General features: G+C 47.1%; 3 protein-coding genes across 3 annotated transcripts; 2 read left to right on the top strand and 1 right to left on the bottom strand.

Annotated features, from left to right (window-relative positions):
• On the top strand, positions 2,286-3,997 carry LOC8063360. Its single transcript, XM_002463921.2, has one exon. The coding sequence runs from the start codon at positions 2,716-2,718 to the stop codon at positions 3,721-3,723; it is 1,008 nt and encodes a 335-aa protein (XP_002463966.1). The 5' UTR covers positions 2,286-2,715; the 3' UTR covers positions 3,724-3,997.
• Positions 6,144-6,947, bottom strand: LOC8059983 (probable histone H2AXa). The gene is made up of 2 exons (XM_002466508.2): positions 6,663-6,947; positions 6,144-6,554 (listed from the first exon to the last, which is right to left on the bottom strand). Exons 1-2 carry the CDS (start codon positions 6,855-6,857, stop codon positions 6,336-6,338), a joined length of 414 nt encoding a protein of 137 aa, XP_002466553.1. The 5' UTR covers positions 6,858-6,947; the 3' UTR covers positions 6,144-6,335.
• Positions 10,771-13,555, top strand: LOC8063361. The gene is made up of 3 exons (XM_002463922.2): positions 10,771-11,517; positions 12,206-12,488; positions 13,209-13,555. The coding sequence occupies exons 1-3, from the start codon at positions 10,771-10,773 to the stop codon at positions 13,247-13,249; spliced, it is 1,071 nt and encodes a 356-aa protein (XP_002463967.2). The 3' UTR covers positions 13,250-13,555.

Genomic DNA, 13,910 nt, shown 5'->3' on the forward strand with positions numbered 1-13,910 from the left:
CCCAACCTCTGCTCGTTTTGCTGCGCCTCATGGCCTCATTGCTTGACAAGCATGACCCAGCCTGCCAGCCAGGAAATGACTGGCGGTTCTATCTTGAGTCTGATTTTAGTGGGTGTTAGGATCGAAAATTCTTACTCAAAACTTTGGACCTAGTTTAGAAATAGATCTATAACTTTTTAAATTATAAAAATTATATAAAATAATATAAACATAATATGTATAGAGATAGGAGTGGAACTCTAACTAGGAGGGTTGTAGCCTAAGGCGCGGCCCACAAACTCTGTGTGCAGGTCTTCGAAGAGCCTATCTTGTTTACTTAATTTATCTGCCGAATCTGTCAGTCATTTAGCAGTGTTTTTCTCTTACAATAAATCAACGAACAGTACTTTTAATCATGACTTTTTAGACAAACAAACAGGCTTATGTCAAGGCTCCCAGCGCCAGCAAAGCCTAGCATTGATTACTCTCCACTCTCTAGTCACTGTGACGATAGAGATAAGTGAACGGAGGGGGTAATTGATAATATCCAATGAATTGACAAGGTTTGCTAGTAACGTGTTAGTTAATGGATACAAAGTGATAAACCTAGATTATACATCATCTAAGGCCTATTTTGTAAGTTAAAGAGAGGCGAACCCAAATATGTAAAACCTCGTATGAAGAACTAAGTGGCTAATTAAATATCATGTCCATAGATTGTGTGACCAAACAAAAGTACTCCAAAGAGAAAAAGACACTTGCATTTTTTTTTCCAAAAGACACTTTACATGTTGATGGCCTTAAATGCTATCACAAGTGATTCAACATATCGAATAGTCAAAGCCTAGACAAAAGATGTGAAGAAAAAATAAGACAATCATGTAGAGAAACAAAGAGCGTTACATGTTTGTGTTAAGCACCACACTTGACACCTGAGCAATCAACGAGGCTAAGGGCAAGTACACTATTATATGTCAATGGTCATGCACTACCACGTAGAACGTTTGCTGATGTGGAGGAAAGAAAGAGATAAGAGAGAACAAGGTTGTTTCACGAAACAACCACCTCATGAGCTAAAATTTAGGACTATAAGGACACTCACAATGCAAACTCTATCATAGAGTCTAAAGTTATTTATTACCTCGAACAATGTGGACTTAGAGTCTAAATAAGACATGAAGTCTTATTTTTTTCTACCTGTTTCTTCAATAAATATGCTGCTATATCAGCAAAATACCATAAATAATATATAATTGATTGTCTTGGACTCTTTGATAGAGTCTTGCATTGTGAGTGCCCTAAGACAACTATTTTATCATTGTATGAGTTGTTGTTATCATGCATCAATCAAGCAACGAATTTGGTGGTTAAACTCTATTACGGTGACGATACTGGAGGTCCTGCGGCAAAATAGCTCGATGCCAGAATGATAAAAAGCTTAACACCTCTTATTTGACTTTTTCACTATTCTGAAATACGAAAAATATCCAAATCTAAAACGCAAAGGTCGTCTTATTCAAAACCTCAATCATCCCCTCTCTCCCACTTCACACCTTAGAACGCACTGTTCTTATAGAGAGAAAGGCGCTTTCCCATCTTCTTAACCCGAAATGAAATGGCTGAGGAGAAGAAGGTTCCTTTTGGGGTATCCTCGGGAAGAGATCTAGTGGAGACGGGTGGGCCTGTAGCTCAGAGGATTAGAGCACGTGGCTACGAACCACGGTGTTGGGGGTTCGAATCCCTCTTCGCCCACAGCCTTCCAAAGGGGAAGGACCTTTACTTTCTCTCTGAGGGTAGGAAAATCATGATCGGAATAGCGGGCGTATAGCTAGGGCATCAACCACGCCACCACCCAGCAAATGCTCCATTGATGCACATCAAAGTGTCGCTACACGCTTCACCGAGTGAACCTAGCTTCTGCACAGTGGCGGACCCATGTGAATCGAGCTTGGGCAAATTACATGAGAGTGTGTGTCTTGATTCTTGAAGCTTGCCATAGAGGGCGCTACAAGAAAAGCTCCAGCATGAGTCGGCGCCGGCCTACGCAGGTGTCGAGAGTCGCGGGACCTTGAGTCCGTCATTGCTTCTGTAGTGAGAAAATTTGTAGTAATAAAAATGTGAAGCTAAAAGAATGGAAACATATAGAAAACACTTTTTATTTAAATGATTCTCTAAATTACTTTTGCATATGCTCTTGCTATTTTTGTAGCTCCAGGAGCTACATATTTGTTGTTGTGGTTTGTTCAGCAACGGTGACGACATTTCTTTTGGGTAGGATCTTTTTTTCAAAAAAAAAAACATTCCTTCAAAAAATGATTTGAACGGTCTGGTGAAAACCTGAAACGATGGGCTTGGACAAAACCTCTAGGCTAACCCGTGAACAGCTGATTAAATCTGTTAAGAACGTTGGCCCATCTGGTACAAATTTTGATCAAATAAATTAACCAGTCCGAAGATGCTCCAAACTGAATTTGCATTGCAGTGATGCAGTCCTTTTCCTTCGCAAGTCTCAACGCTTGCATGCAGCCATGCACACCGTCGCCACACGCCCTCCTCAATTCGCTCTCGTCTCCCGACGAGCATGGCGGGCAAAAAAGCTGAAACGTAGCGGACCCGCTCAATTCTCTGAATCCCTGACCCAGTGCACCTCTCCGATCTCTCCACCTTCCCTTACCGTACGTCGTCGAGGCCACGCCACACGAGATCGCGCTAGCCTCTGCGCCGTTGACTGCTACGATGCCGAACGACGCGCCGCCGCCCATCCACAGCGCGAAGGACGCCTTGGACGCCCTCGCGGGCATCCTCGGGGGCGCGCTCCCGGGCTCCGTCGCCTCGGCCGACGACCCCGCGGCCGCGCTCCTCAGCGACCCCGACGTGGCCAGCGCCGTGACGGGACGCCTCCGCGGATCCGGGTCGGGCGCCGGGAACGACACCCTCTGCCGCTGGCTCTACGACGCGTTCCGGTCCAACGTCGCCGAGCTCCAGCTCGCGGTGCTGCGGTTCGTGCCGACGCTGGCCGGGGTGTACCTGTGCCGCGCCGTGTCCCGGAAGCCGCTGGCCGGGTTCGAGGCCGTGCTCCTGGCGCTGTACGCGCACGCCGCGGCGCAGCGTGGCGCCGGGGAGGCCGAGACCGTGTCGCTCCCGAACCTGGCGAACCCGAGCCCGTACCACGACGCCAAGGTGCCGCCCAAGGGCAAGCCCGTCGACCTCGACGTCGCCGTGCTATCCCAGCCGCTGGAGCCGCACGGCACCGTGCGCGCCACCCGACGCGCCCGCATCGTCGGCGCGGTCCTGCAGCTCTACCACGGGAAGCTCGCGCACATGCCGCTGTCGTCCAAGATGGACTTCTGCGAGTTCTGCGTCGCCTGGGCGGGGACGAACAGCAAGCTGGACGGCGCCGACAAGCAGCGCCTCCCGCCCGCCCCCGACGGCGGCGCGGAGAAATGGCGGCGGGTGCCGCTGCCGTGGGAGCTCTTCCAGCCGGTGCTGCAGATCGTGGCGCACTGCCTGCTGGGCCCCACGGGGTCGGACGAGCTGAAGGCGCAGGCCGCCCGCGCCGCGGAGTGCCTGTATTGGAGGGCCACAGAGACGGTGGACGCGCGCGCGGTGCTGGCCACCAGGAGCCTCGTGAGGCTGTCGCAGATGGTGGAGGAGCCGATCCCGGAGCCGTCTTTCTCTGGCGCCATCGAGAATATGGCGGAGCTGGAGGCCATGAGGGCCAACATTCTCAATAACACGAAGTGATAGCAGCACACGCAGAGTAAAGCTGCACTGATGAATGGTGATAACGGATTCTGTTATGATATACTTTTATTTATTTATGGGTAGCATTACATCTGACAACCGGATAGAAGAACTCCAATCTCCCTCTCTCTTGTGTTGTCCAGCAGAGACATTGAACGCAATAAGTGGTGTAATCATTTGAAGCAAACAATCAGAATCGTTAAGTTTTTGAGCTTGTGAAATGTAAAGAACTGCATAGAGCTGTCATGATACCGGTAAGCGGTAACTTGGCTTTGACAGGTTGGGTTCTTCTTCTTTTCTTTTTCTTTTTTTTCTTTTTTTTCTTTTTTTTTAAAGCTATCTAGCGCACTTTATTGATTTGAGAATAGAGGTCTCGTTCACTGGATTTGAGAATAGAGGTCGTTCACTAGGCTTGAGGAATGAAGCTAGGGGGTTCCATCGACCGAAATACAAGTATGTTTTGACTGAATAGCTGCTAAATTATGCGCTAATCTATTAATATCTCTATTACAATGCTCAATACAATTGAAGAAGAATCATGCCAAAGCATCTTACATTTGTCCTATATTGACGCATCGGCTGGTGCTAAAAAATCCACCCTACTGTCTCTACTACGTCGAAACATTTTGACTAGGGTCTTGTTTAGTTCACCCTAAAATCCAAAAAAAATTTAAGATTCCCCACCACATCGAATCTTACGGCACATGCATGGAGCACTAAATATAGACAAAAACAAAAACTAATTGTACAGTTTGTCTGTAATTTACGAGATGAATCTTTTGAGCCTACTTAGTCCATAGTTGGAAGATAATTGTCAAACACAAACGAAAGTGTTACATTGTCAAAATCTAAAACCTTTTCGGAACTAAACAAGGCCTAGGTGATGATATGAATACAACCAATATGCTGGTCTAAATGGTGCCTCTCTAAGAGTGTCAACTTCGGCTGTTGGAGCATCCACCACGTGTTCAATAAAGCTATAAGCTGTCGTTAAGCACCATTTGCATCTCTCAAAACCCCCCTTACCTCCTTCACCTCTTTCAGGTTTATAGCTCACATCAATGTTTAGTAACAGTGTCCCTTTAGGAGGTTTCTTCCATCCCTCAGCACACTTAATAGTCTTCTTCGTCGCTCTTTGGTAATTTGTTGTCAAGTTAGCAATCAGTGTATTGTGGTTCTAGTTCTTGTGACCTGGTTTTTACGCCGGCACGGGGCTATCAGTGTATTGTGTATTTGTGTATAGTGCTGAAAAAGAAAACATAATAAGGCCCATGATCCAACATACGCATACATGGCCCATATGGCCCACCCTGCACCCATAGGCCATAGCTCATTCCAGGCCCCGATCGTCAGACCGATACAACCTGCATCGCGCTTTCAGGCAAAATCAGAGAAACCGGGATTCAGTCATTAGCCATTTCGCCGAGCGTTCCCTACACCACTTTCAAGAATTGCTTAACGTTGTAGAAGTACTCGTACCCTGCTGTAGACTTGCTGTTTTAGCATACAGGGAAAAGGGAATCAGAATCACGATCACCACCGCGAACAAGCAGGGAAAGGGCAGCACGAAGCTGTTTTAGCACAAAAGCAAACAGGGGATTGGAAAAGAGAGGATCGTGACTGCAGAGACGATCACCGTGAACAAGTGCAGAGCAGATCAGCAGAACAACCATTATTGTCCCATTGGAACAGGAAAGATCCTGACTGCAGAGCAGAGCAACCAAGTCCAGGCCTTGTTTAGTTCCCAGAAAATTTTGCAAAATTTTTCACATTTCCCGTCACATCGAATCTCTAGACACATGCATGAAGTATTAAATATAGACGAAAATAAAAACTAATTACACAGTTTGGTCGGAATTGACGAGACGAATCTTTTGATCCTAGTTAGTCCATAATTAGATAATTTTTGTTAAATACAAACAAAAGTGCTACGCTGTCGATTTTTTAAAATTTTTCGGAACTAAACAAGGCCAGGCGTTCGGGGCAAGACAGCACTGATCATAAGTGTAGACTCACCAGAAACTCCTGCACAAGAAACAATTGCAGTTCAGTCTAATCTCAAGTGTGTACTCACCAGAGACTCCTGCAGGAGAGATTTTAGAACCTCGCAAAGAGAACCAGTACGAAAAGTTGAACAGTCCGATCATGCTGTGAAGTTCAGGATTGATAAATAAATCGGATTAAAATGCTAAGTACCACAAAATACGATCGATCCCAAGTTCTACTGGAAGCCCAAAACCAGAGGATAGAGAGTTATCATCAGACTGCATTTCCATGCAGTAATCTGGTGGCAGACCAGAGACTAGATGATACAGTGTTCACGGAACCAATCCAAACAGTTCCATCATCATGTTTGATGCAGTTTGATACAATGCGCCATTCGATAGGATAAACAAATCGAATTCCAATGCAAGCAGAGAGGAAATCATAATAATACTCTCTTATATTCATTCATTGATTCATGAAACAACGCGCTGCGTTTGTTTACATCCCACAGACCCCCAAAACAGTCCCAACTCGTCGACAACACCCCAAAACCCGCGAAGCTCAAGCATCACCACGCGGACAAGACAAAGGCAGGGACGGTCTCTCTCCTCTTTCCGCCGACGCGCTCAGAACTCCTGGGAGGCGGACCCGATGTCGCCCTTTTGACCCGCCTTCTTGGGCAGCAGAGTCGAGTGGATGTTGGGCATCACGCCACCGGCGGCGATCGTCACGGTGCCCAGCAGCTTGCTCAGCTCCTCGTCGTTCCGCACCGCCAGCTGGATGTGGCGCGGCACGATCCGGTTCTTCTTGTTGTCCCGAGCAGCGTTTCCGGCCAACTCCAGCACCTGCGAAAACCCGGGAAACAATCCATTCACAACGGAGATTCAAACAACGAGATCGGAAAGGCGCAGATCTGGTAAACAGGGAGAGAGGAAGAGGGATCGGGTGATTACCTCGGCGGCGAGGTACTCGAGGACGGCGGAGAGGTACACGGGGGCCCCGGCGCCGACGCGCTCCGCGTACTTGCCGGCCTTGAGGTACCGCGCGATGCGGCCGACGGGGAACTGGAGCCCAGCCTTTGAGGACCGCGACACTGACTTGGTCGCTGGCTTCGCCTTCCCGCGGCCGCCGCCTCCGGTGGAACTCATCGCCGCTTCGCCTTTGGGGGTCTGGAAACTTCCGAACTCTTCGAGGTTGGGGGCGCGGTGAAGAATGAAGAGGTATTGGTGAGAGGGGCGGGCGGCGCCTGCGATTTTATAGTGTTAGGGTTCTAGTGGGAGGCGCGCTGTGATTGGCTGGGAGTTCGAAGGCGCGGATCGCTGACGTGGCCAACCAGCTCGGCATGGTGTGAAATGCTTTCCTACGATTAGGGCGCATTGACACTAGGCTGACTTTACTGGCTGAGTTTTTTTTTTTTCCATTTTGCAGCGTGTGAGATATCGAAATAGTGTATCCCAAAGAATACTAAATGGGTCCTTATATCTCACAAATACTACTGTATAAAATGGTGTGTTGCTAATCCTTGTTGGGGACCAATACGATTTTGTACGGCAGTGTTATGTACTTATATCTTAGTAATTTACAACGCTACTGTGAATAATCCTTCAACAAGGAATTGAATCTCACATTATTCCATAAAATTTTGAATTATCTCTTAGGCCTTGTTTGGTGCCTAAAAATTGAGAAAAAATAGAAAAATAATCTAATAATCAAACTTGAAGTGATTTTCTATACATTGGTTTCAGTGTATGGGTTACAAATAGGACCTTAATCTATTTTACAAAATTATTACTATAAATTAGACAACACTGCTAAGTTTTTCTCTTCGGTATTATATGTTAAAAGTGATCTAGTTTTGTCATGGTCCTAGGGTGTGTTTGGATTATGAGGCCGCTTAGCTGCTGGGTGCATCTTGGTGCGGGAGTAAAAAGTTGATGCCACAAATGTGACGAGAAATTGCATGGAAAATAATAACTTTTTTATATGGTGTGTTAAACTTTATGCAACAACCAAACAACGTCTACATTTTGTGGTGGCTACCGAAGCTTTGGATGTGGTGCATGTTAACACCTTCTCTGCCATGGCAGAGATCGGCCAACCAGAAGTTTATGAGCAATTGAGCCGTTGCCACCTCACGGTGATGCTCTCCCGGGGTCATTATGACCATCCCGCAATCCGCTCTCGGTCTTGCAAGCCACGGGAACAAGTTGGGCAGTGTTGAATGTTGATGCAAGCTCTCATTGCACGGCGACTTGGTGATTTTCTAAGGTTATATTAGGTGCTCTCTAAGCAGTAACCCTCCGCTTGGAGCCTAAATGAGCCTATATGTTTTAAGATATTTTTTTAGGGCATTTTATATGTAGACATATATTACATCCAAAAGAAAAACATAGACAATAGAATAGTGGTTTTATATTGGACAAAAGACCCATCAAAGCATCCAGCCAACCTTACGTCCTTACCCACTTAAACATTATTCGTCTGTCTCTTACCAATTCTAGTTGCACGAACAAATCTCTCTTATGCCCGCGCATGTCGCCCCTGCCTCCTCTTGTACACACTCGTTACCCGCTGCCTCTGCCTCCTCTCTATCGTGCCCATCACCCATCGGCCACCGCCTATCATCGTCCCCCTAGCCATCGTGTGCCACGATCCTCCCCTGACCACCGAGTGTTGCCTGCCCTCCTCCTAGTCCTGTGACGCCTCCACCACCATCCTCCATCTGTCATCCCTCTCTCAGGCAGTGCGGCTCTAGATCAAAGGCCACATCGTCTATCCTTTGCCTACCCCGTTAGGCGAGGTGGTGCCTCTCTGCCTAGCGCCTAAGTGCCCCTAGGCGAGCAGCTTATTGAACACTATGATTTTCTTTTTTTTGTTATGATGGCTGCATGATTTTGTTAACTTACCTAGTATGTTGTGCCTAGACGTCAAATTGACTCCGTTGAACGACACAACCTGGTCCACTAATTGGGTGTTTGGTTTGATGATTTAATTTATTCTAAATAAAATGATGCATCATAAGTTCATTCTTCAATTTTGGTGGAACGACTCCTCTCCTCACACTAATAGTAGTTTTTTGATTGAACCACACTAATAGTAGTTACTAGGTTTTAGGGAATGAGGTGATGATGAATTAACCCATCTTATTTCATAAATCAAACAAAAAAGTGAAGTGACAAGACAGTGGACTAACTCAATCCTCAAAACACCCGTTTAAGCTATTGACATGCTCCTGTTCTGTAATCGGATCCATAGACAATTTCTGACTTGCTTGCTATGAGCATTATATTTTAGAGATATTTAATATCAGGTTCTAGATACTTAAATTTTCCAACCACAGGTCCGAACGTATCTGAATCTGGATATTTTGTATCATGCATACTTTTTGCTCAACCAACCGTCCGAACGTTCCGAATCTACCCGGATGTAGATACTCAAATTTAGACATGGCCTTGTCGATACTGTAACACTTTCGTTTGTATTTGACAAATATTGTCCAATCATGGACTAACTAGGCTTAAAAGATTCGTCTCGTCAATTCCAACCAAACTGTGCAATTAGTTTTTATTTTTGACTATATTTAATATTCCATGCATGCGTCTAAAGATTCGATGTGATGGAGAATCTGAAAATTTTTACAATTTTTTTGGAACTAAACAAGGCCTATTGATACCAACATCCATATACATTCATATCTTATCCGAAGTATCATTTGGGCCAATTTCGAAGGTATATATATTGGTATTTGACAGTATCCAAGTCTAGTCACAAAGTTTACTAGAAATGAGTATATGAGTCGAATCCATTATTCTAAGTTCACAGTTTGTTGGGGATAATATCTCTTTAGGACGATTGGTTTGAGAAAGAGAACGTAATCCATAGATATTGAAAGACGTGTATATAGAACACACCTATTGAACGAGAATCATGATCTAGGATAATCGGGATAGTTTGCTTATTACAATAGAAGCGTCAAATTTGTACATGAGTATAAAAACTTAAATATCGATGCTCTTAGAATAATCTTAGCTCGATCCATATCAAATTAGGATGGCATGTATGGTTTTTGAATCCATATAGATAGATGGTGTTTGTAACATGAACAGCTGAATAAAGAGGGGCAGTGTTGCTTCAAAAAAAAAGTCCCCCAAAGAGTCGAACTGGCTCAGTCGACGCAGAGGATGAAACGCACCCGCCGCTCAGCGTCGGCTTCAGCTTCGTGCGCCACCCAGCACCAGTTCAAGTTCCAGCGCCGCGTCGCTGCCTAGCTCCAGCTTCCAGCTCTAGCTCCAGCGCGCGCCACCACTCAGCAGCTTCGCTCCCGCGGCCGCTGTCCGCAGCTTCGCTGCATCACCGTCACCGGTTGCCGCCGCTGCTCATCCCATCGATCCGGTGTGCTTTGGACGTCGTCCAAACTCACGTCCCAAGCATCGACACGGCGTCCGACCGCATCGTTCCGAAGCCGATCTGGAACGACCGTCCCAGGGACGCGGAACGCCGCTGCGACCCGCGATCCGTGTGCCTGCCCCCATTGCCGACCACGCCCACATCCAGAGTCACAACTCCCAAGCAAGCCATTCCTACGACCGCCGTCCGCTGCTTCCCCTTCCAACTTCCAAGCTCCGCATCCGCCTCCGCGGCTCCGTGCAAGGCCAGATGCTGCCCGTCCCCAAACACCGTCCACGGCTCCACGGCATCCTGGGCCTGGCCTCCTGGGATGCTGCTGCCTGCGGGAGAACTGAGAACATGAACATCCTCACTGTTGCGACACGCGTCCCGCGGTCCCGCATCGGTGCCTCGCCTAGAACACCACCGGGACGGCCGGACGTGTGCGGCGAGGAGGCGACCGGCAAGCTACACCGATACCATGTTACTTCCACCGGGGCCCCACACACCAGAGAGCGGGGTCGCCACGTTGGACGCTGGCACGTCGTTCCCATTGTGCCAGCGGCCTATTTGAACAGCTGGCATTGGCGGCACAGCGAAAACATAACCGCCGCAGCAACGTCCCCTGCCTCCATTTCTCTCTCGCGGCCCTCCGCCCCCTCCCACCACCGCGCCATGGACAAAGGCAAGAGGCCCGCTGCTACGAGCTCTGAAGCCATGTGGGTGTCGGCCAAGGAGCTCTTCGGCATAGAGTCAGACAGCGACGAGGAGCGGCGCCCGGCGCCGTCGTCGAAGGCCTCCGCCCCCGCCCCCGCGCGCGGTGTGGACGTGGGCGCCACCTACTCGGGCACCGGCACCGGCACCGGCACCGGCGCTGTCCGCGCGTCGTCAAGCAGCGCGCCCGCGGAGACGCAGCAGGTCGCGCCCTTCGAAGACGGGCAGTACGTGCGGCTCCGCAACCGCGGCCGCGGCGGGTACCTCTTCGCCAACGAGGATGGGCGGGGCGTCTCCATCGACCACCGCCGCCACATGGTCAACACGGCGTGGGCCGTGCAGGTCCTCGCCGCGCGCGTCCTCCTCCGCGGCGCCTACGGCCGGTACCTCTCCGCCACGGGCAGCGCAGCGCGATCCGGTCACATCGGCGGCTACGTCGCGCAGTGCATCGTCGAGTTTCAGGACGACCACCACATCGAATGGTCGGTCACCAGGGGGAAGCGCGGCGGCGTCGTGCTCCTCCGCGGCATGGACGGCGGCACGTGTGCGCTCCGGGCGAACGGGCGGTACCTGCGGTGGAACAAGGGCGTCACCTACGGGGGCGTCGACTTAAACAGCATCAGCTCCATGCTGGAGTGGGAGGTCCAGGTCATCCCCCTGACGGCGGAGAGGCCACCGTACCAGCCGCGACCACCAAACGCTGCAATCGTAAGCTCACAGCCCGTGTCCTTCTTTCTTGCATAGTTCGTTGGTGCTTCTGCAAATTGCGTTCGGTTGGGATTTGGGATATGGCTGCGAGTAATTAACACTGGTAGCGACTGTCTCGTGAACTCTTGTTGCGATCACTTTGCTGATTCTTTCTCCTGTTGCGGATTTGCTTGGTAGCGCCTGTCGATGTTATTGCTTGGGCCTTTTTCTCATAGTTCTGCAAACACACCGTGCCTGTAGTGCTCAATTCTTTCACGGTTTGTTCGTTCCTTGCAGTTTTTTAAAGAAATGTTCGTTCCTTGCAATTTTTTAAAGAAATGTTCGTTCCTTGTATTGAGTATTGGATTTAATGGGTATATCGTTCCTTGTATTGGATTTAATGGGTAGTACTTGCTGAATCTTTGAACTCAAATCTGCAGATCAACATACTATATATGTTGTCCTGAGCTCCAGATCATCATTGCTTAATATCTGGTTAACTGATTTTGGAAATTCTGCAACCCAAATTCGGAGCAGCTAGTTGTCGAAATGTTTGCTGAAGAAACCACCCGCTTCTCGCTTGAGGGTATTAATCATGTTTCTGGGGACTGCTATTCGTGCCATCTATGCCAAATTACTAGGCTACTCTGCTTGAGTTGTTTTTCTATTCGTCTGTGTCACCTAACACCTTGCAATTTGATTGAAACAGCGATGGCCCGAAGGCTGTCTGGAGTCGGTCACTATCACTTTCAGTCATGCTTGGTTTGGTGATAATGGACGCATCGAACACGGGCAATGGACACAGATGCGGTTCTGTGGGAGGAGTCTGACTGAGCTGGGAAATGCGATAGCAAATCGATTGGGTGTCCAGTTCGAGAACATGACTCTGTGTGTTCAGGCAGGCGACCTTGCCCGGCCCGTCCCTCTCCTCACCGACCTGCCTTTAAGAGATGATCCCACCATCATCCTGGCGTTCATGGTCGATTCACCAGGTGAGAACCATATAAATGCTCTGCTAATAGAAGCTCAGATTTGGAAAGTTCAGTGAAACATATATGATGCGTATAAAGGGATGGAGAAACTTAATACAATTTGACCTCTGTATTACGATCTCTATATAGGGACAGAATGGTACATATGTTCTGAAACTAATCAAGTGGTTGGTAAAACCATTTTGAACTTCTCAAGACATCTTTTGATTATCCATCTATGGTAATTATTCCCGACAATTTATCCACTGGATAGTATCAGTGAGCAGCAAATGTTAAGAATTCCAGTTCCCCATCTATGACTTTAATAGTTTTGCTGGAGGAGCTGTTCAGTCTAAAGTGCTGTTCATAGTTTAAGGTGTATTTACAGTCAAAGGTAAGCTGTATTCGTAGTTTGATATAGGTTGATATGAAGTGTTAATACTGTTAAAACCAATGGTCATGCTAAAAACGATGCCAATTTTAAGTCGGCTAACCAAGCTTCTTACCTAAAATATATGGCCTGGTAGAAGTCATTTCACAATGTAAACAGTTGCTTTCATTTACAACAAATGATGACCTGTTCAGGTTAGAGAATCTTAGAAGAGTGACATACTTCTGAAATGCGAAAAAGGATATGTTGGTGCAAAACTCTGTTCTCCCATCTTCCCCCTGTTATCTTATCTGTGTATATCTACTTATTATCGTTTCAATTGACCCCTCACATCTGTGACTCCACTCCAGGGTACAATGCGCTCCGGTTTCCAGATCTTGCCGCTGAATAAAAAGGAAGAATAGGATCGAACAACAATTCTTCCCCCGGACAGAAATGCCAATGCCTGTACAGCAAATCGAACAGTTAAAGAGAACACCTGCTGTTTCTGCTAGACCCGTCAGTTCCTGTTCCAAAACGGTTACATCGATGTACTCGTGTTGACATTTCTCTCTTCAAACAGTTCAGAGAACGCATGGTTGATGTCTACTAATTCTCTATGTCGATCCGGTACTGCTGAAATTTGTCTATGTCCAAAACAGTTACATCGATGTACTCTGTGTTGATGTCTAATGATTTGAGAGTAGTATTATCTTGCGATTTGAGAGTTTAAATAAAAATCAATATAATCGTTGAGGGAGCCTAGAAATTACTACATTAATAAGGAAAGAAAGATTTATAGTCTTTATTTAAATATGGGGAATGAAATGCGCTCAAAAAAATATGGAGAATTAAGAAAAAAATAGTATAGTTTGATTCAGAAAATATCTAAATAAAGACAGCATACCAAATACAATTTTGATTTTGATTTTCATTCGTATTGGAACAAAATACCTATAAATACTATATATATATATATATATGACTCAAATTAAATAAATTTTAGAATCATCTAAAGTCAAACTATTTTAAGATTGATCAATTTTTATCGGAAAGGATGACAACATCAATAA

This window comes from Sorghum bicolor, chromosome 1 (genome assembly GCF_000003195.3).
Source record: "Sorghum bicolor cultivar BTx623 chromosome 1, Sorghum_bicolor_NCBIv3, whole genome shotgun sequence".
Taxonomy (NCBI): domain Eukaryota; kingdom Viridiplantae; phylum Streptophyta; class Magnoliopsida; order Poales; family Poaceae; genus Sorghum; species Sorghum bicolor.

Excerpts from the sequence above, each read along its gene's own strand:
- LOC8063360 (XM_002463921.2), top strand. The coding sequence starts at position 2,716 with ATGCCGAACGACGCGCCGCCGCCCATCCACAGCGCGAAGGACGCCTTG.
- LOC8059983 (XM_002466508.2), bottom strand. The coding sequence starts at position 6,857 with ATGAGTTCCACCGGAGGCGGCGGCCGCGGGAAGGCGAAGCCAGCGACC. Across the intron at positions 6,555-6,662 it reads TCGAGTACCTCGCCGCCGAG|GTGCTGGAGTTGGCCGGAAA; the intron begins GTAATCACCCGA and ends GGGTTTTCGCAG.
- LOC8063361 (XM_002463922.2), top strand. The coding sequence starts at position 10,771 with ATGGACAAAGGCAAGAGGCCCGCTGCTACGAGCTCTGAAGCCATGTGG. Across the intron at positions 11,518-12,205 it reads GACCACCAAACGCTGCAATC|CGATGGCCCGAAGGCTGTCT; the intron begins GTAAGCTCACAG and ends TGATTGAAACAG. Across the intron at positions 12,489-13,208 it reads GTTCATGGTCGATTCACCAG|GGTACAATGCGCTCCGGTTT; the intron begins GTGAGAACCATA and ends ACTCCACTCCAG.